Source organism: Hippopotamus amphibius, chromosome 12 (genome assembly GCF_030028045.1).
Source record: "Hippopotamus amphibius kiboko isolate mHipAmp2 chromosome 12, mHipAmp2.hap2, whole genome shotgun sequence".
NCBI lineage: Eukaryota > Metazoa > Chordata > Mammalia > Artiodactyla > Hippopotamidae > Hippopotamus > Hippopotamus amphibius.
In genome coordinates, this window is record NC_080197.1 from 62,738,288 (window position 1) to 62,763,079 (window position 24,792).

The window sequence follows — 24,792 nt, forward strand, 5'->3', positions numbered from 1 at the left end:
TGGAATCTGTCTGGATGTTCCCATCCCAATTTCAGGGTCTCACTCCTTCCAAATCAGTGTCCTAACTTTAACAGAAAAATCCTTGTGAGGTTGGGAATTCAGTTTGTATCATAATTCAGCCACCTGCAGAATTTAGACTTGCTAGTATTCAGTAATCTCAGCCCTATAGCTGCAGGAGATAAGGGTTTCTTTTAGGACAGTCATAGAAACCTCGAGGTCCCTTTATGCAGCCCCTACATTTCTCTCATCAAATGCTCCAGCATACTCGGAAGCAAACAACCAACCCCATTATTCTTATGAAAATGTTCTATGACAGCAAACACTTGGTCACCCAGAGCATTGTCTTCTCTGGATACTTAATTACTGGTATCTATAGATGATAATTCAGCTTTGTCTGCTGCATGCTGTGGGATAGCATTGTTCCTTTACCACTGCTAAGAAGGGTCATTAATGCCCTTAAACCTAATCAGATCAGAGACTCAATTCCAGGTGGCCCAGAAGCAATTCAGAGAACCCATCTTTAAGTTTCTGTTATTCTGGAACAACATCTGGCATTGGTTAGGGTTCCATCAGAGAAGCTGAATCATTATGAGTCATATAAGGGGTTTATTACAGGGATTAGTCTCTACGTGATCTTGGGACCTGGTGAAGAAGTCTGCTGCTGGTCTGGAAGTCACAAGTGCCAGCAGTAGGGACAGGGAGATGGTGGTGTGTGGGAGGGTAAGGATGACCTGAAACCCATGAGGACAAAGTGGAACCCATCTGCCATTGGAACTCATGTCGATGTGTCGCCGCCCCCAAGGCTCTGACCTCCAGGATGCTGGTGCCCTGTGGAAGAGCTGGTACACCTGCCGCAGAAAGTTTCACATGAACCCGGCCAAGGATTCAAAGAAGCTGAAGAAGCTGTGGGTAAACCTGCCCCTCCAAAGAGATTTAGCTGGAGGTGGAGGAACTGGCTTATGCCCCCTATCAGCAAGGTGAGCCAGCAGATCCCACGGTGTTGCTGACCTTAGGCCAACCTCCTGACTGTAAACCTGGCTGCTGTTTCACTTCCACCTTCCAAATATCATGCAGACTTCACTGGTGGCCAGCCCTAAACCTGAATCATACAGGCAAGTGATACAATACAAAGCCACCAGAGGATCCTATTTTAAATTGTAACCGTAAGATTTTATCTCATGAAAACGAATTAACACTGGACACTTATTAATGCAGGCAGATGTTTTAGAAATCACCGACTCCTTACCATGCCACCATGTGAACCCAAAGATGAATGTTTTCATGACATAATAGCTAAGTAGCTAGGGGATTACTTTTAAATAACTTCCTCATGCTTCAAAGTCTGGTCACTTTACTGAAATGATTTAGGAGATGGTTTTATTTAAAATTTAATTTTAAATAAAGTTATTATTATTTATTAAATGCTTAACTGTGTCCCAGGTATTGTGTTAAGAACTTACAGTATGTTATCTCATTTAATATTTTTATAGCAATACTATGAAAGCTAGATATTATCCCCATTTTACAGATGGGGAAATTGAGGCTCAGTTAAGTACCTTAGCCTGAGGTCACCCTGGAGGGAAGAGGAAGACCTAAGATTTAGCTCAGGTCTTTGTGGCTCCAAAACACATGCTGTTAACCACTCTGCTATACTATTGTAAATTTGTCTGTAATTTCAACAGTGAGGAATGTCCAAAAATCAATAATAGGGAAACCTAAAGTTGTCTTAACTCTGTCTAGTCATTGTTTCTCTTTTCCTCCCTCACAGATCTAAATGAGGAACTGGATTCTATAACCAGTGAGCTACATGCAGTAGACATTCAAATTCAAGAACTTCTGGAAAGGCAACAGGAGCTTATTCAGAAAAAAAATGTCCTAACAAAGAGAATAAAGCAGTGTTTAGAGGATTCTGATGCTGGGGAAAGCAGTGAATATGATTCTTCACCTGCCTCTTGGAATAAAGAAGGTTTGCTCTCTCTTTTTTTTTTTTAATCTTTTGATTTCTGCTAGTTTTGTTTCTTCTCAGTTCTTTAAATTGGAGTTAAATCATTGTGCCTGGGTCAGCACTTTCTAGTAGCTTAAGAGTTGAAACTGGCCATTCCTTAAGTGGCAGGGGAACTTGGAGGCAGACCATTCTTTACCCATGTTCTTTTTAAATGAAGCCTTTATTGTTCAGACTTTGTTATATTGTCCAAATATGGTTCCAGCAACATTAATCAGTGCTTGGAAAAATAAGATATTTATTTAACTCAGTTTTCTAGGTTTTAACTAGAAAAAATCAAACAATTAAGAAAAAAATTCAAACTCCTTGTTAAAGTATAGTTCATTCTGCCCTAGTGAGCAAACCTTTTGTGATTTAGGATCTTGCAAAGCATCTTGATTATCTTTTCTTTTTTCAGTTTTTTATTTTTAAAAAAATTTTATTTATTTATTTTTGGTTGGCTCTTTATTGTTTCTTGCGGGCTTTCTCTAGTTGTGGAGAACAGGGGCTACTCTTCATTACTGTGCACGGGCTTCTCATTGCGGTGGCTTCTCTTGTTGTGGAGCACAGGCTCTAGGTGTGCGGGCTTCAGTAGTTGTGGCTTGCAGCCTCTAGAGCGCAGGATCAGTAGTTTTGGCGCATAGGCTTAGTTGCTCCACGGCATGTGGAATCTTCCCAGATCAGGGCTTGAACCTGTGTCCTCCTCATTGGCAGGTAGATTCTTAACCATTGCGCCACCAGGAAAGTCCTTATTTATCGTTGATTATGGAGTACTATAACTCTCAACAGAGTTGCAGTGCTTTGTGGACCTTTTTTTCCAGTGTTCATTTTTAAATAAGATATTTACACCAAAAATTCCAGGTCATTGTTAACTTTGTTCATGATATTTGAGTTTTCTTAGTACTATGAATTTCCTGATGGACATGCAGAATGTTTTTCAAATACCTGACCAAGCACCTTTCTCCTCTGTGTAGGTTATTTCTCACTGGCAAATATTGTCATTTGTTTCTGATGTTTTTTCTTATGCAAAATTGGATTTTGCTTAGCATCGTGAATTAAACTGATCTCAGAATTATTATTACAAAAATTAAATTGTCCACAATATTAAAAGTCTTATATATATTGATCTGATTCTTCTCTGTTATAAAAATAGCCATTCACATTTGTGCCTTGTTGATAATCCTAAGTAGTTCTACTCTATCTGGCTTGTTTTTCTCTTTCTAGATTTTCCATGGTCTGGTAAAGTTAAAGATGTTCTACAAAATGTCTTTAAGCTGCAGAAGTTCAGGCCACTTCAGCTCGAAACTATTAATGTAACAATGTCTGGAAAGGAGATATTTCTCGTTATGCCTACAGGAGGGGGAAAGAGCTTATGCTACCAGTTACCAGCATTATGTTCAGATGGTGGGTATTAATAAACACTGATTTTAAGGTGAAGAAACATTGTTTCTCTGAATATATTTTTAAGTCTTTAAAAAGGTTCTAGCCGTATATTTGCTAAAATCAAGTGCATTTTTGTTTGATTTATCTCTCCACTAAGAGACATTTAAAGGATTCACCTACAGAGGGAATGTTAAAGACTGTGAGAGTAATTCATTCTTTTATCTGGTTCCTGAAACATCATTAAAAAACATGTTGTAGGAGAAAAAGCACTAGAAAGGGAATGAATAGGCCTGGAATCGAGTCCCAGGTCTTTGTGGAGTGTCTGCTGTGGTGTTAGGCCCTGGAGATACTGGGGTCAGCAAATGTACACAGTCCTCGTTTTCAGAGCTCACAGTGTCCAGCGGTGCTTTCTCAGACTTTAATGTGCATAAGAATCAGCTGGTGATCTGATCAACGTGCAGATTCTGATTTAGTGTGAGACCCAAGAGCTTGCATTTCTAACAGGCTCCCTGGTGGCACTGATGCTGCTGTTTGGGAACTACCAAGGGTATGGAGCAGGGTCAGCAAACTTTTCCTTGAAGAGCCAGTCAATAAATGTGATAGGCTCTGCAATCCATGAGGTCTTTGCCAACTACTGAGCTACCATTGTAGCAGGAAAACAGCCATAGGTCAAGGAATGGCTGTGGCTGTGTTCCAGTAAAACCCTACTTACAAAAATAAGCAGCCAGCCCTTAGTTTGTTGACCCCTGGTCTAGAGAATACAGGTAATTGCAAGCAATTGCATTAAGGATTTTGTGATAAAGATTTTAATAGGGAATTAAGTCAGCTCAAAGATCTGGTCTAGGGGCTGTTAGGGAAGGCTGTCCTGAGGAGGTAGCTTTTTTTTTTTAATTTATTATTATTTTTTCATTGAAGTATAGTTGATTTACAATGTTGTGTTAGTTCCAGGTAAACAACAGAGTGATTCAGTTATACATATACACGAGGGTGAGTCAACAATTATCTGCACTCCGGCTGTAGAATTTACAGAAGTTTTAATATAACTGGAGTGCAGGTAATTGTTGACTCACCCTCATATGTTTATATTCTTTTCCAGATTCTTTTCCCTTATAGGTTATTACAAAATATTGAGTATAGTTCCCTGTGCTATACAGTAGGTCCTTGTTGGTTATCAATTTTATGTATAATAAAGTGTATATGTTAATCCCAAACTCCTAATTTATCCCTCCCCTCCCCTTTCCCCTTTGGGGAAAACTATAAATTTGCTTTCTATGTCTGTGGGCCTATTTCTGTTTTGTAAATAAGTTCATTTGTGTCTTTTTTTTTTAAGTTTCCACATAGACGTGATATCATATGATATTTGTCTTTGTCTGACTTACTTCACTTAGTTTGATAGTCTCTAGGTCCATCCATGTGGCTGCAGATGGTGTTACTGCATTGTTTTTTATGGCTGAGTAATATTCCAGTGTGTGGAACGTATAATATATATATATTATATGTATATATATGGAAGTAGCATTTGAGCTGAGAGCTAAAGGATAAGTAGGCAGAAAAAGCACGGGGGAGGAAGGAAGAATGTTCACGGAGGGAAGCAGAGTTTGTGAGTGCCCAAAAGGAAGAGAGAACACGCACAGTGTGGTATATTCAGTAACCTGGAAGCTTTTTAGTGCGGCAGGCAGTGAAGGGCAAGACATGCGGAAAGAGTCTTTAAAGATATTTTTAAAACTTCATCTCTTAGATTGGTGGAAAGCTATTGAAGGGTCTTAAACAGGTAAGAGACTTGCCAGATTTGTGCTGTAGAGGGATAATTCCAGCAGATGGAGGAATTCCAGAAATATTTAGGAGGTAGGTTCAGCAGGACTTGGTATTCACTGGATATAGGGCTAGGAGAAGGGATAGTTTAGCTGTCCAGATTTCAGGCTGCGCAGACGGTGAAGTTGTTCACCGAAATAGGGTACATTGGGGAAAGAACTTACTTGGGAATGCAGAGCGAGGGAAGGCGATGGATTTAATTTGGGGCCTGTTGAATTTATGATGCCTGCCAGACATCCAAGTAGAATTGTCTTACGAGTAGGAGGATGTTTGAGTGGAAAGCTGGGGTCTGAGAGATCTGATGTTGCTGAGTTGGAGGCTGTTGGTGTGGAGATGGCCATTGAAGCGAATTGTATCATGAGAGCAGTGTGAGAAGAGAAGAGGGCCCACAACACCAAGAGCTTAGGGCCTTGCAGAGAAGGCTGACAGAGTAGCAGAGTGTCAGAGGATAGTGAGGAGAGTATGGTGTTACTAGAAGCCCAGAGAAGGGAGTATTTTAGGGAGGGAGTGGTTAAATAGTGATGACTGTTGGCAAAAAATCAAATAAAATAAGGACATGGACGTTCCAGTGGATTTAGTGACAAGGGACTCATCTGTGACCTTGGCTAAAGCAACTTCAGCAAAGTGCTTGGGTGGAAACCAAATAGCAATTGTTCGGGAGTGAGAAGGAGTGAGGAGGTGGAATCAGTGAAAGGGACATTTTTGGGAAAGAATTGCTATGAAAGGAAAATGATAGGGAGCCCTGAATTGTGTCCAGGGTTTCCTCAAGTTTGAGGAAGACTTGACCATGTTTAACTGTAATGAAAAGGTGCCAGTAATGAGGGAGGAAGTGAAAATAGAGGAGAGAGGACTAATTGAGAAAGTGAAAAACTTGATAAAATCTTAATCTGAGTGTATTTTTTAAACTGGTCTGCTTTCTGCCCCAGGTTCTTTTAAGGAACAAACTGCACAAACTTAAGGTTGTGTGATTTTAACAATGTAGAAGAGCTCTTTGTAGCTGTGAAAAATTTCAGTTCTCAGAGAAAGGGGTTATATTACCAGAATTTGAGTCAGTCAATAAACCGTTCACTGATTTCTGCTCAGACTGAATTAATCTGGTGCAGTTAAGTGGATCAGTACTCATGTAACTGTCTTTCTCGGTTACATAAACTGCTGTGTTTTCTTGGAAAACTTTGGAATAACTTTTTCTTGTTGTAACTGTATACTGTTTGACTTGATTTATATCATTTTACTGATATTGAGATTACCAATATTGATTGTTAAAAATGATAGTTAATTCAAAATGATATCTATATTTTTACAGGACTGGGTAAGGTGAGAGATTTCTGTTTAATCTTAAATCTGCTTATTTGCTTATCACTGTTTATTTGTATCTACCTCCTTTTAATGAGGGTAAGAAAGGTGGTATATTGCTAAGGCTGCACTGAAAATCAGTCTGAATTGATGGGTGGGGCCACAGTTACAGTAAAGAAGGTAAATGGTTGAAACTCATTCTGGTGGTGGTGTGAAACTTAAAGCAGCTTTCTTTTTCTTTTAGGTTTTACACTCGTGATTTGCCCATTGATCTCCCTTATGGAAGACCAATTAATGGTTTTGAAACAATTGGGAATTTCAGCTACCATGTTAAATGCTTCTAGTTCTAAGGTATGCTTCTGTGGCTTTTACTGTATTTTATTTTTAATTTACACTCTTCACCGAAATAGGAACTTTAGCGACAATTGAGTTGCTTATAAAATTAAAGATAAGTGTTTGTTGGAGTCAAAAACTCCTGCTCATAGGTCAGTTCTAGCCCACTGCCTAGTTTTGTATGTTTCCGTGAGCTGAATGTAACCATTTTATATTTTTAAATGGTTAAAAAACATCAAAAGAAGAATAATATTTTGTGAAGTGTGAAAATTATATGAAATTCAAATTTCAGTGTCCATAAAGAAAGTTTTATTGGAACAGAACCAGGCTGGTTCTTTTATGTGTGGTCTGTGACTGTTTTCATGCTGTGACGGCAGGGTTGAGTAGTTGTGAGGTGGACCACAACACCTAATATTTACTGTCTAGCACTTTACAGGAAACATTTGCTGACTTGTTTTATAGTATCCATTCTAAAATAATGAGCAAGAATTTCTGATTATGCAATATAATTAAATACAAAAAATGAATTAGTAACAAGATACCCAACCCCCATGGAATTTCTTCTGTTTGGGAATGGACTCTCTTACTTTTATCTATAGAATATAGCATTTACAAGGTGTTCTTTTTTTAGAAGCATGTTATTGAAAATTTTAAAAATATACAAAAGTAGAGAGAATAGTATATAAACTGACATGTATCCGTTAAGTACCTTTAACAGTTATTAACATGACCACTTTTTTTCATCTGTATGCCCCCAGTTTCGCTCCCTACCTGCCCTTGGTTTATTTGAGACAAGTCCCAGTTATCATATCATTTCAGTTGTAATTTCTTCTTCAGTGTGTATCTCTAACATTTTAAAAAAGAAAACTACAATGCCATTATTACATCTAAAAAATTTAGTATTAGTTTCTTAAAACCATCAAATAAAAATATTCAGATTTCTGCCTCACCAAACTTTTTTTTTTTAAATCATGGTCCAGATAAGATTGATGCATTATGTTGTATTGGTTGATATATCCATAGGTTCCCCATTATTTCTTGTTTATTTCCAATGCAAATTATTATTTAGGGTTTTTTTTTTTTCTTTTGTCCTATAGTCTCCTGTATTCTGTCTCTTCCTGATTGCATCCTTGTGTTGTTGTTTCACTTGTTCCTTTTAGTTAGCTCTAATAGCATGACTGTATTTGGGCTTTTTTTCTATCCCTTTTCCTTTCTTTTCTTTCTTTTCTTTTTTCTTTTCTTTTTTTTTTTCTTTCTTCTTTTTGGCAACAATATACTTTCCCCTGGTTTCACTCGGGAGGTATAGTATACCCAGTTATTTTTTCGTAATGTTAGCTTGATCAGTGAGTTCAGCTTATGTCTGCCTGCTCTATAATTATCGAGTCCTCTGTCAGCTTTTCATCTGATGGCTTTTAGGAGCCACCAATGATTATTGCCCCCCTTAGAGTGTTATTTAATTAGGGGGTTACAAAATGATGCTTTCTAATTCTCACTTCTTATATTAGCGAGACTTTTTCTATAAAAAAGAACATTTTCCTTATTAACTCTTTGCAGTTTGAAAGTTCTTTCTCTTTCTTTACCAGTTTTCAGAAAGAGTTGGTTTTCCAGCATTATCCAAAGGTGGTCAATAAGTTCTTTTTTTTTTTTAAGTCTCATTATGAACTTATGGATTTTTAACATGTTTGATGCTTTTTGATCCATAGTTATTATTCTTTTTTTTTTTTTTTTTATGCTGAAACAGCCCCATCTTTGGGTAGTGAGAGTCTATTTAAGTTGGCTCCTGAATCTAACTCATTTGCTTTCTTTTGTAGGATATTCCATGCTCATTTTGTGTATTTCCTCCTAGACCTGAAATCAGCGATGTCTTCAAGAAGCCCTGGTTCTCTTAGTTTTTCCCATATATGTTTGTTTTGTTATAACTGCTTTCTCATTCACCAAAATGAATCTATGGAGAACTTTGCCTTCTCATATTACACTTCTTGAAAACTGAAAAAAAGAGTAATAATAATGGAAAGTACAATTGACCCTTGAACAGCGTGAGGGTTGGGGGCCCTAACCGTCCCTGCAGTCAAAAATCTGCGCATGACTTATAGTCGGCCCTCCGCATTCAGGGATTCGGCCAACTGCAGACTGTGTAGTACAGTAGTATTTACTATTGAAAAAAATCTACATGTAAATGGACGTGTGCAGTTCAGATTTGAGTTGTTCCAGGGTCGACTGTAGTTGGAAAGGTGCAGATAGTTATAAGTTCTTGCCATATCTCTACTGCTTGAAAAGTTGGAGAAAGAGAAAGGATAAGTCCAATTTTCTGGTTGCTTTTACTGATAGTTCATAGGATGTGAATACAACCTTTTCCCCCTTGCTTCTCCACTTACTCTGCCAGAAGTTCTAGTATTTTTTGGCAACTGCCCCTTTCTGAGGAAATAGCCTTATGTTTGCTTCTCTAAGATTTCTGGGACATTCAGGACCAGTTGAAATATTTAATACCCTTTGGCCATTTCTTAACAAAACTAGGAATAGCTTGAGGAGTTAGTAAACTGCTTTACTAGGACGATGAAAGTATTTTGACTTTCTGTTTCTATCACATTCACCACTTCTTTTGGTCTTAATTAGGTTAGAAGGAAAAATACAGCATCCAATGTTTCTAAATATTACAGAAAATAACAACAGCATGAAGAACCTAATAGCTCCTACCTCTTAAGATTTATTCTTATTATAGATATAATATATAAATATATGTATTTCATGTTATAAAATTTTAATTTAATGAATAAGATACTTCATGAAACCTAAATAGATTATGAGTAGATTTGATAACATCATTAAAGTAGCTAACCAAGAATAAATTTTGTTCACATATCCATGAAATGATTTCAAATATAATGTTAAAATTAATAAAACTCACCTTTATCACCATACCTATTGCAGTTAGCTTACATTTTGGCATTTATTGTGAAAAATTTAGAATTATGCCTTCATGGAGTAAATGCTTATTGGAGTGTGTTCACATTCATGTTTTTGTTCTGTTTTTTTGTCACGTGAGATTATTCTTTTATCAACAGTCTGGATGTAAGTAAGTAACTAAAATGCTATTTGCATAGCTGCCATGAAATTTAGTACTGGGACATCGTTTTAATTTTAATGAAGTGAACATCTGCTGCTAAAACAGCCCGAGGCTGCTGCTTCTGAGTAATGAATGTCTTCATTTACCATTGAGTATTGCAGTCTGCTAGCTTAGCTCTCCTATCATTGTGTCTGTGTTTCCTTTCAATAGGAGCATGTGAAATGGGTTCATGCTGAAATGGTAAATAAAAGCTCCACACTAAAGCTAATTTATGTGACTCCAGAGAAAATTGCAAAAAGCAAAATGTTTATGTCAAGACTAGAAAAAGCATATGAAGCAAGGAGATTTACCCGAATTGCTGTAGACGAAGTTCATTGCTGTAGTCAATGGGGACATGATTTCAGACCTGGTATGTATGCTGTATCTAGAAAACCCCTTGATGCTAGGGACTGTTTTCTTACTCAACTTTACATGATGGAAATCCCTGCTTCCATTAAAATTATCTTCTTAGGTAGTTATTACTCATTTTTTCTTGCCTTAATATAAGGGGAGTCAAGAGGCAGAATCTTACATCTCTTTCCCCCTCACCCCCATGGTAGTGTTTATTAGTCCAATTGCCTTTATCTTTTGAAATATGTGTTTATTAGCAAATATTATACCTTCCCATCTTTAACCATAAAGGTCTACTGACCTCCAGATTCTCCCGCACATCTGTTACGGAATTTGCATCTGCTTCAAAGGTGTCTCTTTTAGTTGTAATTCTGGGTGTCTTCAGCACCCGTTTCAGGATGTACACCCAGCTGACTCCTCAGTGTTATAGTTTTATGGTATATTTTAGTAAACTTATTCTTTGCCCCTCTAACATAATCCTACAGTCATAGCCTGAATCAGATTACTCAGACCTGTTCTGTGCAAAAAAATCTGAAAATTAATCAAATTATAATTTTTTTTTTTGCTATTGAGTTGTATGAGCTCTTTATATATTTTGTATATTAACTAACCTCTTACCAGATATATGATTTGCAGATATTTTCTCCCATTCCATAGATTGTCTTTGATTATGTTAATGGTTTCCTTTGCTATACAGAAGCTTTTTAATTTGAGGCAACCCCACTTGTTTTTGTTTTTTTTTGTGGGGCTTTGTTTTGTTTTGTTTTGTTTTGTTTTGCTTTTGTTGCTATTGCTTTTGGACTCAGATTCAAAAAAATCATTACCGAGACTGATGTCAAACAGCTTATCTCATATGTTTTCATCTAGAAGTTCTGTGGTTCCAGATATTACGTTCGAGTCTTTAATTCATCTTGAGTTGGCTTTTGAGTGTGGTGTAAGATAAGGGTCTAGTTTTATTCTTTTGCACGTGGCTGTCCAGTGTTCCCAACACCATTTACTGAAGCAACTATCGTTTCCCCATTACATGTTCTTGGCTCCTTTGTAATAAATTTATTGACTGTATATGGGTGGTTTATTTCTGGGCTCTCTATTCTATTCTGTTATTTCAGCTGTAGCATTTATTTGTATGTTCTTATATTTTTATTACTGTAACTTTGTAATATAAATTGAAATCAGGAAGCATAATACCTCCAGCTTTGTTCTTTCTCAGGATTGCTTTGGCTATTTGGGGTCTTTGTGGTCCATTTAACTTTTAGGGTGTTTTTTTTTTTCATTTCTGTGAAAAATGCCATTGGAATTTTAATAGGAATCGCATTGAATCTGTAGATTGATTTGGGTAGTATGGACATTTTAACAATATTAATTTTTCCAGTCTATGAACACAGAATATCTTTCCATTTGTTTGAGTCTTCTTCAATTTCATTCATCAATGTCTTATAGTTTTCTGTATATAGGCATTTCACCTTCGTTAAATTTATTCCTAGGTATTTTATTCTTTTTGATCTAGTCGTAAATGGGATTATTTTCTTAATTTCTCTTTCTGATAGTTGTTATTAGTGTATAGAAACACAACTGATTTTTGTATTTTGATTTTGTGTCCTGCAACTTCACTGAATTTGTTTATAAGTTCTACAGGTTTTTGGTGGGTTTTCTATCATAATATTATGTCATCAGCAAGTAGTGAGTTTTACTTCTTTCTTTCTGATTTGGATGGCTTTTATTTCATTTTCTTACCTAGTTGTTCGAAGACTTCCAGTACTATGTTGAATAAAAGTGATGAGAGGGGCATCCTTGTCTTCTTCCTGAACTTAGACGAATAGCTTTCAGCTTTTCACCATTGAGTATGATGTTAGCTGTAGGCTTGTCACATATGGCCTTTATTGGGAGATTCATTCCCTCTAAACCTACTTTGTTGAGAGTTTTTATCCTGAATGCATGTTGAATTTTGCTAAATGCTGTTTCTGCATCTATTGAGATAATTATGTGATTTTTAGCTTTCATTATGTTAATGGAATAACAGTGTATCATTTGTTAATGATATAAACATTTGTTTATATCATGATGATTGATTTGCAGATGTTGAACCATCCTTGCAATCCTGGAATAAATCTCACTTCATCATGGTGTATGATCCTTTTAATGTATTGCTGAATTTAGTTTGTTAATATTTTGTTGAGGACTTTTGTATCTGTTTGTCATGGATATTGGCCCATAACTTCTTTTCTTGTAGTATTTTTTCCTGGATTTGGCATCAGGATAATGCTAGCCTCATAGAGTGAGTTTGGAAGTATTCTCTTCTCTTCTATGTTTTGTAAGAGTTTGAGAAAGACTAGTGTTAATTGTTCTTTAAATTTTTGGTAGAACTCACCAGTGTAGCCATCTGGTCCTGGACTTTTGTTTGTTGGGAGGTTTTTAATTACTGATTCAATCTCCTTACTAGTGGTTTGTTCAGATTTTCTATTTCTTTATGATTTAGTTTTGATAGGTTTTATGTTTCTAGGAATGTATCTGTTTCTTCTGAGTTGTCCAGTTTATTGGTGTACAATTGTTTACAATAGTATCTCCTAATTGTTTGTATTTTCATAATATCAGTTGTTATGTCTCCTTTTTCATTTCTGACTTTATGTGAGTCTTCTCTCTTTTTTTCTTGTTGAGTATGGCTAACAGTTGGTCTATTTGGTTTACCTTTTTGAAAAACCAGCTCTTAATTTCATTGATCTTTTCTATTCTCTTTTTAGTCTCTCTTTTCTTTTTATAAATTTATTTTATTTTATTTATTTTATTGGCTGTGTTAGGTCTTTTTTGCTATGTGCGGCCTTTCTTTTAGTTGTGATGAGTGGGGGCTACTCTTTGTTGTGGCGCGCGGGCTCCTCATTGCCGTGGCTTCTCTTGTTGCGGAGCACAGGCTCTAGGCGCGTGGGCTTCAGTAGTTGCAGCACATGGGCTCAATAGTTGTGGCTCACGGGCTCTAAAGCACAGGCTCAATAGTTGTGGCACACAGGCTTAGTTGCTCTGCGGCATGTGGGATCTTCCTGGAGTAGGGATCGAACCCATGTCCCCTGCATTGGCAGGCAGATTCTTAACCACTGTGCCACCTAGGAAGCCCAAGTCTCTATTTCTTTTATTTCTGCTCTGGTCTTTGTTATTTCCTTTCTTCTGCTAACTTTGGTCCTAGTTTGTTCATCCTTTTATAGTTCCTTGAGGTATAAAGCTAGATTGTTTATTTGAGATCTTTCTTGTTTCTTAATGTAGATGATCTTTGCTATGAACTTCCCTCTTAGAACTGCTTTTGCTGCTTCCTGTAAGTGTTGGTATGTTGTATTTCCATTTTCATTTGTCTCAAGACATTATGAAATTTCTCTTTCTTCATGTGTATCTAAATTAGCATAAATACAACTAAATGCCTCTCAAAAGAACTGCTCTTTTTCCTTCTGTCTTGTAACTGGGAATCACTATCTGCCCTATTACTCTACTAGAGATTTTGATCAAGAACTTTTGATTTGCTTCCCCTCTTCATATCTTTCCCTCATCCTCCTCCTTCTCCCAAGCAATTTCCCCTTCAGTCTTCCCTATCTTAGAAAATCATTTAACCACTCACACATTTGCTCAAGCCAAAGTCCTAGCAGTTATCTGTTTCCATCAGGGTCTAGTCAGGAGACAGAAGCCATACCAGTTCATGTAGAGAATTGTTAACTAAAAGTGATTATAAGCAGCTAACTGAAAAAAGAAAACTCTATCATGGAGGTAAAAGCTGGAAGAAGCAACTACCATCCCTATGGCTGGGGGAACAGGAAAAGAAAGGTTGGAATTAATGAGATTTGGAAACCTAGAGGCAGGGTCTTGTGGAGCTGATGCTCAGACCTATGGGAGACCCAGCTGCCTGGTGCTGGTGTCTGTTTGTGGAGGCAGAGGTGGGTTGGACCTGTGATGAAGCTGGTTCTCCAAAGCCTGGAAAACTGCCAACTGTATTTAGCTGCTACTAAGGGGTGCATAAGCCTTGCTGAGGTGACATTCTCGAGAACACGAGCAAGCACACAGGAAGCAAACAGGAAGAAGCAGCACCCTTCTGCCTCCCCTGGCCTTGTAGTCCATCCTTTTAGGGCCAGCTGGCAAAGCAGAGATGTAGCATACAGATTCTCCACTCCAGTACTGAAGGGGTGGGGTTGGGATGAGAACAAATAACTTAGTGGTGGCACATCATCCCTAATTTATCCTACCTCTGCAGATCCAGTCCACCACCCAGTCCTGTCAGCTCCACCTCTAAGGTGAATCTCCAGTTTGTCCACCTCTCTTGGTCTGTACTGCTATTTCCTAAGTCCAACTGGGCTCCTTTCCACCAGTCTACTACAGTAGCTCCCTAACTGGTCTGTATTCCAGTCTTACCCTTTTATAGTTCATTCTCCACCCAGCAACCAAATCAAATCATGTTACTTGCCTCCCTAAACTACCTAGCAGATCCTCTGTACTTAGAATAAAATCCATATTCTTAACTGTGGTCCCTAAAATCATATGTGATCTGTCCCCTGTTGGTCTCTGCCGAATTTCCTCTTCTTCCTTCCTCACTCATTATACTCCAGCTACAATTTATCACTATGACTACTTACCACACTCTGATAATAAGATACATATTGGTTCACTCATTGCACTGTTTGGTGTCTTTGCTTGAATTATACCATTTGCATAGCATCTTTGTCTTGTTCTCCACTTTATCGCCAGTGCCTAGAGATGTGCTTGGCGCATAATAAAAAGTGTTCAATGTATGCCTGTTGATGAATGGATGAATCTTGGATTTTTTCCCTCCCCTACTGCCTCCCCTATATCCCAATAGTCACAAGGACCTATGGGGTTCTAGTTCATGTATTTCTATTCAGTCTTTTCTTTCTGGTTTATACTCAGTGTCCTGCCTTATTTCATATTCTTTGTTATTTTTTTCCAGTCTGTCGCTGCCACCTTTTAACTGGTCTCCCTTCAGTCTTTTTCCTACTCCAGCCCATCCTTCACACGGCCACCAAAAGATGATTTCTGAAACATAAATAGACTGTGTCCCTTCTCTGCTTGAAAAATCACATGCCTCCTCATTTCTTATAGGACAGAGTTCTAGCTCCTTAGAATCAACAGACTGTTCAGTTCATAGTCTTACTTAAACTGACCCTTCTATACCCTTCGGTAACAGTATCAGTTGGGCTTCAGGCGGGGAAGCCAGGCTATTACAAATGTTAAGGAATAAGGGATTTATTTTAGGAAGCTGACCTTGCACAGTTGTGGGAGGAAGGGAAGGTCTGGAGGGGGAGTTGGAGGATCAGAGAAAAGTGACTGACTAGTCCTAGAGCACTGGTATGGGAAGACCAACTGGAGCTTGTAGGGAAATCTGCAACCAGCATGGCCCACTGCCAAAGGGGCTGCACTGGGGGAGCTTGGGCAAGGTCTCTTGTTAGTTTCCTCTGAGTAGCTGTTACCTCCGTGGGTCTGCTGCCAGGCATATGGGGCGGGGGGTGAGGGGAGGTGGCAGTGTTGATCAGCAAAGCCTACAGTTGGGCAGAAGAGCTGAAGGAGGAGTGGGTAAGAACTGGGACAGGCTAGCACTGGCTGGGCCTCTGTCCACCACCCTGTCTGCCTGGAAGGCCCTTCAGAGAGTGTGGCAGCTGTTTCCCCGCTGCCTAACAGGCCTTACACGAGTTCCGCTTCTGGTCTCGCTCTAACTTGAAACTATCCAGGGAATAGAGTTCCCAGCCGGTGGGAGTTGACAGTAGGTGCGTCCAGCGCAGCACCGTGTCATCTAGCCCCTCTGAACTGCTTGCTGATACCAGAACCTGCCGAGTGATTTCATGCCCGTGTATTTGCCGCACGTGTGTATTGCCGTCTCCTCTGCCTGATGTTTTCTTCTGCTTCCTGAACTTCTGCTCGATTCTTCAAGACCCAACTCAGATATTCTCTCTCTTGAAACTTTCACAACTTCCCAAGCAGTTACTTTCTCCTCCCTGTTTTCATAGGCATCTTCTACCTTAGCATTGAGCCATTTCTCCCACATTTCTTTTTCGCTTTTCTCCAAATAGCTTAAGTACTTAAGGGTGTACTCAAGGACAACTCATCTAGTGATTAGGTGTATATGATAAATATGAGCCCAGGATGGTTTCCCTGAAGTGGGTTACATATATACCAGTGCCCTCACCAAGCGTTTTCTGGTCTGTGTTTGCCACTCTTGGATGATACCTGTGGTAGAAGGGTTTTGACTGAAGCCCTTTTTATTTCTTGCCAGTTGCTATAGATCCAAACACTATGGCTCCTCCCACTGCCTCTTGAATCCACTGTTTAGCGGGTGTAGACCAGTGCTCAGCTTATTGGAAATGGTTTGGTATTCCCTGTTGAAGATACCTATGGCCAAGAGCAGTGTTTCTGAAGAACCAGTTAACAGAGTAAAGCCTGTCTATCACCAAGGGTAGGCAGCAACTGCAGATTAGATATAGGTGGCTGTGGAAGTAAAACGGTAGTCATTTTGATGATCTGCAGAATTTAAAAGATGTAATTTACTCCTTAAAGAATAGGAAGAGAGCTACTCTGTATTTTTTGGTTTTTTTTTTTTTTTTTTTTTCAGATTATAAGGCTCTTGGTATCTTGAAGCGGCAGTTCCCTAACGCATCACTAATTGGGCTGACCGCAACTGCGACCAGTCATGTTTTGAAGGATGCTCAGAAAATATTATGTGTTGAAAAGTGTTTTACTTTTACAGCTTCTTTTAATCGGCCAAATCTCTATTATGAGGTATGTAACTTTTATGTCAGTTTATTTCGTGAAGGATTTTGGTAGAGAGTTTACTTTTTCATTCTGTCTGTTTACATAAATCACAGTTAATTATGTTTAAAAGGTTCAAAAAAAATCAAGTATGAGCAGATTTATTAATGAATGCTTTCTTCATGTATCTCTTGTGCTATTTAATCCTTTGCTCGGTTAAGTAAAAAACACTGCCTCATTAAATTTGTGTACATGCTTTCTTGTGCAAGGATGGAAAGAAAACACTCACTGATACTAAGGACCCTAATGACATCTCTAGAGAAATTAATTATGAAATAATGCAAAATTAATACACCATTAAAGATTTGCTAATACTCCCTATTTAGATCTTATTTGATATATAATCTTGAAAGTTAAATAACCTCACAGCTGTTTTTACTTTCCAATCCTTTCAAGGATAGACTTAATATTTTTCTGAACTCTTACTATTTATGCCATGGTTTATATTTTTACAAAAGTAGCATCAGAAAATTTAAAAAGTCTCTGTCTTTACAAGTAATTCACTGCTTCTGTGCCTCTTCATCTCTGGTAAATTCCAAAAATAAGGATCAAGAAGAGTCTGAGAGGTGACAGGGTCAGATGAGGTGAGTGAAAGAGTAATAGAAAAAAACACTATGCCCAAGAAAGAATGGCGCCTTGCAGGTTGTAAGTAAATGACCGCATGGGTGCTACTCATTAATTTACTTTTTACACTAAGTTAGCTGTTTTTTTTTTTTAGGTTCGGCAGAAGCCCTCAAACACTGAAGATTTTATCGAGGATATTGTGAAACTCATTAATGGACGATACAAGGGGCAATCAGGTAATACAGAAACAAACCAACTTTGAAGACTGAGAGAGAACTTCCAAAAGTCATGAATATTATTTACACTAATACACTGAAAAAAAGATTAGCACTGAAAAATTATGAATGTATGGCAGAAGACACTTGAAAATATCACGATAAAATTACTTTGCTTGGTGATCTTAGAAATCGGATGTGGCATTTGCTAATGACATGGATTATGGGTCATAAAACTGATTTATTTTTGTTTATTTACACGTAATTGCATTAGAGTGGACCTAATGCCATAATGTTAGTTATCAACAGCACATATTTAGTAAGTATCCACTGTGTATAAGATTGAAAGTTTAGCAGTGATGTTCTAAAGGGATATAAAATATAGTTCCTTACAGTAAAGGACACATTAAAGAAATAGTACATACTGAATGAGTTAAAGGTGGATGGAGTTGAGAGTGTGTATAACGTGTTCCAGGGTTCATGCACAGACAGGTGTTACTGAAGCAGAGTTGGTGTAAAAGTAACATTTCAAAACTATTCTATAGATTTTCAGGAGATATTAATGGGTGCCCTGGGTAAAAGGAGTTCTGGGGTCAAATAAGTTGGAGAATGGCTACAGCTATTTATTCCTCCTAGAGAGTCACAGGGTGTATCAGCACCTTAGAAGTTCTGACCAGCCCTGCAAATAGAGACACACGTTTGTTTAACTTTGTTCAGTGCAGTGTTTCCCAAACTCATTTGCACACAAAACTCTTATTTCACAGCACATTTGTTAACATCTTGTGGAGCTGTGGGGCATCAGTTTGAGAAATACTATGTAGTGGGAGATAAAGTTGAAGAACTGAAACAATGGGAACCCAAACTGGTGGCTCCAGGCTCATTTCTCTTCTAGAGCAAGTTGGTGATCAAATCTTGACTTACACTGAAAAGTCAGTGTGTGTTCAGGGACTTGGAATTTTTCATAATTTTTTCCCCTCTATGTCTTGTTATCAGTATCTTGAGTGTGTGAGTTAAAAATTATCTTCCAGGAATGTTACTATATGTATCTAACCATTAGACATCTTTTACTACAGGAATCATATATTGCTTTTCTCAGAAAGACTCAGAGCAAGTTACAGTTAGTTTACAGAAACTGGGGATTCCTGCAGGGGCATACCATGCCAATTTGGAGCCAGAAGATAAGACCAGCGTTCATAGAAGATGGTCAGCCAATGAAATTCAGGTTAATAGATCTTGAATAGAAGTCTAATTCACCTTTAAATGTGTTTTAACTTGACTTAATATATAATGTGTTAACACATTTTAGGTAGTAGTGGCAACGGTTGCATTTGGTATGGGAATTGATAAGCCAGATGTGAGGTTTGTTATTCATCATTCAATGAGTAAATCTATGGAAAATTATTACCAAGAGAGTGGACGTGCAGGTATGTGTAACTCACATCCAGAAATAATTTTTAAAGAGCTTTAAAAACACTATAAATGATGTTTAATAATACTGTATTTTTAATCTTTATTGGCTACAATTTTTATAACAAATAATGAAGTCTTTTTCACAGTTTTGTATTTGCTGATGGAGAAATTTTACTTATGTTCTTTTGGAGTGTCATGAATTATTTCTTCTTATATTTGCTAAGTAAGATAAGCTGATGTCCATCATTGCCTCCTGAGTTTTTCATTAGTGGTTTCAAGTCTATAATTTAAATAACTGATTACTTATGGACACATTTTTAAGCTAATAAAGCTGATTGTTTATAGATCTCTTTAGTCATTTTTTAAAAAATTTGAGGGCAGCTGTTAGATATTAACTTTCCCAGCTGTCTGAAATTTCTAGATATGATATATTTAGACTATGAAATATTGCCAGCAAATTTTATGTATATTATTTTTGCGTGTTTGACTTTTTAAAGTAATTATGCAATCTCAGGATTCTTCCCACTGCAGGTCGAGATGACATGAAAGCAGACTGTATTTTGTATTATGGCTTTGGAGATATATTCAGGATAAGTTCAATGGTGGTGATGGAAAATGTGGGACAACAGAAGCTTTATGAGATGGTGTCATACTGCCAAAACATAAGCAAGTAAGCCACATGCCTTTTTATCACTTTTGTCAATTAAAGACAAGCACAATATGAAAGCATATGACCTTGAGTCCTTACTCAAGTGAGTAAGTACATTGGTGAAACATCAAGTGCAAACCAGTAGAAGCAGATGTCTGAAGGGTGGAAACCAGTACACAAACCTGAAGGAAGCCTGAATCTAAGAAAATCTACTCTCAGATATAGGGAACAAACTAGTGGTTACCAGCAGGGAGAGCGGGGGGAGGAGCAATATTGGGGTGGGGGTGTGGGAGGTACAAACTGTCGGGTATAAGATAGGGTCAAGGATGTATTGTATAACAGGGGGGATATAGCTAATATTTTGTAATAACTATAAACGGAGAGTAACCTTTAAAAATTGTATAAAAATTAAAAAACAGTATTTTAAGGCTAGAAAAAAGAAAAGTTATTCTCTCTCTGACAACAGCTGTTAACTTTTTTCTAAATGTTTGGCAGAATTCATCTGTGAAGCCATCTAGTCCTGGACTTTTGTTTCTTGGGAGTTCTTAAATTACTGATTCAGTTTCATTACTGGTAATTGGTCTGTTCATATTTTTAATTTCTTCCTCATTCAGTATTGGGAGATTGCACATTTCTAGGAATTTGTCCATTTCATCTAGGTTGTCCATTTTATTGGCAAATAGTTGTTCACAGTAGTCTCTTTTACATTTCTGTGGTGTTGGCTGGAACTTGTTTTTCATTTCTGATTTTATTGACATGGGCTTCCTTTTTTTCTTAATGAGTCTGGCTAAAGGTTATCAATTCTGTTTATCTTTGAAACAACCAGTTCTTAGTTTCATTGATCTTTTCCATTGTTTTTTTAGTCTCTATTTCATTCATTTCTGCTCTGATCGTCATGATTTCTTTTCTTCTGCTAACTTTGGGGGTTTTTTTGTTTGTTCTTCTTTTTCTGGTTCCTTTAAGTGTAAGGTTAGGTTATTTGATATTTTTATTTCCTGAGGTAAGCTTGTATTGCTATAAATTTCCCTTTTAGAATGCTTTTGCTGTATTCCATAGATTATGAATCGTGTTTTCATTTTTATTTCTCTCCAGGTATTTTTGCATTTCTTTGATTTCTAATGTTATTCATTGGTTGTTTAGTAGTATATTGTTTAGCCTCTGCATTTTTTTTTTTGCAGTTTTTTTCTTGTAGTTCATTTCTCGTTTTATAGTGTTGTGGTTGGCAAAGATGCTTGAAATTATTTCCTTTTCTTAAATTTACCAAGACTTGTTTTATGGCTTAGCATGTGATCTCTCCTGGAGAATATTCCATGTGCACTGGAAAAAGAATGCGTATTCTGCTGCCTTTGGATAGAATTGTTTTATATATATCTCTTGAGTCCGTCTGGTCTAATGTGTTTCTCTCTATATATATGATTGTTTTTTAAGTTGCTGCTCTCTTAATTTCAAATGCATTTTAACAATCCTGCATTTGTACTTTTCTCCCCTCACAATTACTGTTTTTAGTCTCAGTCATCTTTGTAGTCTTATTGCCCATGGACTCAAAATTTTTGAAATAAGCAGTAATTAGTGATAGAAAAATGGTATTTCTTTCCTGTGCATGCTACAATAATCTAGTTTAAAAGATGAGAAAATGAAAATTTCCTTGGATATCCAATAAGCCCCCATGAAGCATATTTTGGGGTTTAGATTCAAATTGATACTGTAAAATACAAGAAACTGCTTTGTTATCAGGAAGATTCTCTTAATACAAGTGTACCTTGGAGATATTGCAGTTTCAGTTTGAGACCACTGCAGTCAAGTGAATATTGCAATAAAGCAAGTCACATGAATCTTTTGGTTTCTCAGTGCAGATAAGTTATTTTTACACATAATCTGTTAAATGTGCAGTAGGGTTGTGTCACAAAAAACAAGGTACATAGCTTAATTTAAAAATTCTTTATTACTAATAAATGCCAACCATTATCTGACCTTCAGTGAGTTGTAATAACAAACCTTCAATTTTAAAAAACACAGTATCTGCAGAGCACGGTAAAGCAAACTGCAGTGAAATGAGATATTCCCGTAGTTGTGAAATAGTGAATCTCAGATAACTTTTTAAAACCAATGTTTATAAACAACATGTGGAAAAAATTATTATGTGGTAGGCAGAATAATGGTCACCTACAGATGTCCACATCCAAATCCCTGGAACTGTGAGTATGCTACTTTACCTGGCAAAAGGGAATGAAGGTTACAGTCAGCTGATCTTAAAACGGAGATAATCCTGAATTATTTGGGTGGCCCCACCATAGTCACAAGGGTTCTTAAATGTGGAAGGAGGCATAACATGTCAGTTATGTGAAGACTTAGCTCGTTGTTGGCTTTGAAGATAGAGGAAAGGGGGCCATGAGCCAAGGAATGCAGGCCATCTTTAGAGTCTGGAAAGGGCAGGGAAACAGATTCTCCTCAAGAGCCTCCAGGAGAAATCCAGACCTGCCCACACTTCATCTTAACCCAGTGAGACCCATGTCAGCCTTCTAACCTACAAAAATGTTAAGATGAATCTGTGTTGTTTTAAGCCACCAAGTTTGTGGTAATGTCATGGCAGCAATAGGACACTTATACAGTATATAACCCTGTATTTTAAAATAGGGATTCTTAAAACTCTATTAGATCATTTGATAATTTGTATCTCTAATGTGTTTGCAGATGTCGTCGTGTATTGATAGCTCAACATTTTGATGAAGTATGGAGCCCAGCAGCATGTAACAAAATGTGTGATAATTGCTGTAAAGAGATTTGTGAGTTGTTTTTTAAATCTTTATAGACTAATATTTATAGCTAGGACTACATGAGGGCAGTATTAGACATCCAAAATGGATTTAAAAGAATAAGCAAGGTGTAAATAGAATTTCCCAGATTCAACAGTAACAACACGAACTTTTGTAACAAAGGCAAATAAAATAAAATTAAAAGCCATATGTGTATGCATATAGTTTATATTGCTATACTGAGGATGTTAAATTTTTAAGAAATGAAGGCAAAAGTTTGATTTTAAACTCTGAATAGAAATAATATTTATAAAAGAGAATGCTAACCTCTTGTGATAATCCCTGATGCTTTATAACCACTGATTAGAAAGAGCAATTTAGTACAAGATTGAGATTACAGTATTTCATTTTTGATCCAGATAATGGCTAATCACTCCTAAGACACTAATTTAGCAGTGTGTTGGTGCTGTATTTTCACTTTTTAAAATCCTGTGTGTATGTGTAATATTCAAAGAGCTGGACTAACCCTTTCCACAGTGAGTTCTGATGCTTTGGTGGGTGAGGGTCACAACAATTTTAACTTTTGCAGCTAGAGAAAATTATTTGTGTTTATTAAACTATTTTCTACTGACCAAATTAACAAGTCAGAGTGCTAGTACCAGCAACTGGGAATAACTGTCCAGGGTATTCTTGTCATGAAATTAGAGTCCCTAGGAAGCCACAATGGTTGTCAGCATATTGCTTCATGAGCACATACCAGGTAAATATGAAGACTAGACTTGACTCTTCTATATCTCTAAGTATTTGTCACAGTCATGTTTGGCTGACACTCTCTGGTTCCTAGAGCATATCCGAAGATCTTTTGATAACCAGATTATTTTCTTTACAACACTTAAATCCCACAGTGTCTTACAGAGACTATAGCTTAATTCAGTGATAAGAGACTTGACCAGTAGTCTTAGTTCAGAACATAGTGACAAATCAATGTTTAGGGTGGCTCACTTTGGGTGACAACTAATTTTTTAAACCAGTCTAACCACTTAGGACAGCCTATCTTTGTCCTAATTCTGCAATCCCACACACTTGTAACCACGTCTCTTTCATTATAGCATTTGAAAGAAAGAATATAACAGAGTACTGCAGGGATCTAGTCAAGATCCTGAAGCAGGCAGAGGAACTGAATGAAAAGCTCACTCCACTGAAGCTGATCGACTCTTGGATGGGAAAGGGTGCAGCAAAACTGAGAGTAGCAGGCCTTGCTCCTCCCACACTTCCTCGTGAAGACCTGGAGAAAATTATTGCGCACTTTCTTATACAGCAGTATCTCAAGTATACACAGACCCCTTTCTTGCCCTTTCATGTTGTCTTTATGTTTCTCATTTTTAAAATTGCAACAGAACAAATGGTTTTGCAGTTGTTTCATAAGAACTTTTAAACGCTATACAAAATTTACCTAGTAAACAAATTCAAACTTTGATTACTGTGTCAAAAAAGCACAAAACTAAAATACTTTCTATAAAGATAATTTGCATTTTCATACTGAAAATTTTATTTCATATCAATGTTACTTAAAATTATTGCACTTTGTTATTTTTTAATAAATTTCAGTTTGTTGTCTGCAACTTCTCAAAACCTGATTGTTGACCTTTATCTTCTGTAGGGAAGACTACAGTTTTACAGCTTATGCTACCATTTCATATTTGAAAATAGGACCCAAAGCTAATCTTCTGAACAATGAGGCACACATTATTACCATGCAAGTAAAGAAGCCCATGCAGAACTGTTCCAGGGTAATTATTAATTTTTATATATTTGAAAAAGACATTAAAGCCTACGGGATGCTTTTCTTTAACTAGTACTCTCCTGGGTGCAGTGGAGCATAAGAAGAGATTCAGTCAATTTTCTTCTTGGAATCTGGGTATAGAAGAGAGAACACCTACTTCTGTGTTCTGTAGAGGTATTAAGTATAAGAATTTAGACTAGCTTTTTAATAGACTGGGGGTTTCCAACCTTTTGGAATGTGAAAACTCCATCTTAATGTCTGATGTGATATACCCTGCCCTCACGATCTTACTTGTGGTCTCTACTGGCTGAGAGGTTGGCCTGTGCAGCAGAGGCTGAAAACCACTGCCACAAAGTAACTGCTCTCACGCCTG

The 24,792-nt window shown here is 37.2% G+C and overlaps 1 protein-coding gene across 2 annotated transcripts in view; it reads left to right on the forward strand.

The window, feature by feature from the left end:
• The window catches only part of RECQL (RecQ like helicase), a 36,442-nt gene that overhangs the window by 10,400 nt on the left and 1,250 nt on the right, over window positions 1–24,792 (forward strand). Inside the window, exons 3-14 of one of the 2 annotated variants that reach the window (XR_009048376.1) lie at window positions 1,769–1,966; window positions 3,206–3,385; window positions 6,714–6,820; window positions 10,077–10,275; window positions 16,849–17,015; window positions 17,764–17,845; window positions 18,898–19,046; window positions 19,131–19,248; window positions 19,766–19,904; window positions 22,575–22,666; window positions 23,746–23,965; window positions 24,347–24,426. Coding sequence is in view for 1 of the 2 variants with exons in the window: in XM_057701692.1 (XP_057557675.1) it covers window positions 1,769–1,966; window positions 3,206–3,385; window positions 6,714–6,820; window positions 10,077–10,275; window positions 16,849–17,015; window positions 17,764–17,845; window positions 18,898–19,046; window positions 19,131–19,248; window positions 19,766–19,904; window positions 22,575–22,666; window positions 23,746–23,965; window positions 24,297–24,426 (1,781 nt within the window). In the remaining variant the exon portion in view is untranslated. Of the gene's footprint in view, window positions 1–1,768; window positions 1,967–3,205; window positions 3,386–6,713; window positions 6,821–10,076; window positions 10,276–16,848; window positions 17,016–17,763; window positions 17,846–18,897; window positions 19,047–19,130; window positions 19,249–19,765; window positions 19,905–22,574; window positions 22,667–23,745; window positions 23,966–24,296; window positions 24,427–24,792 lie in introns of both variants that reach the window. The other variant, XM_057701692.1, reaches the window with a different exon arrangement.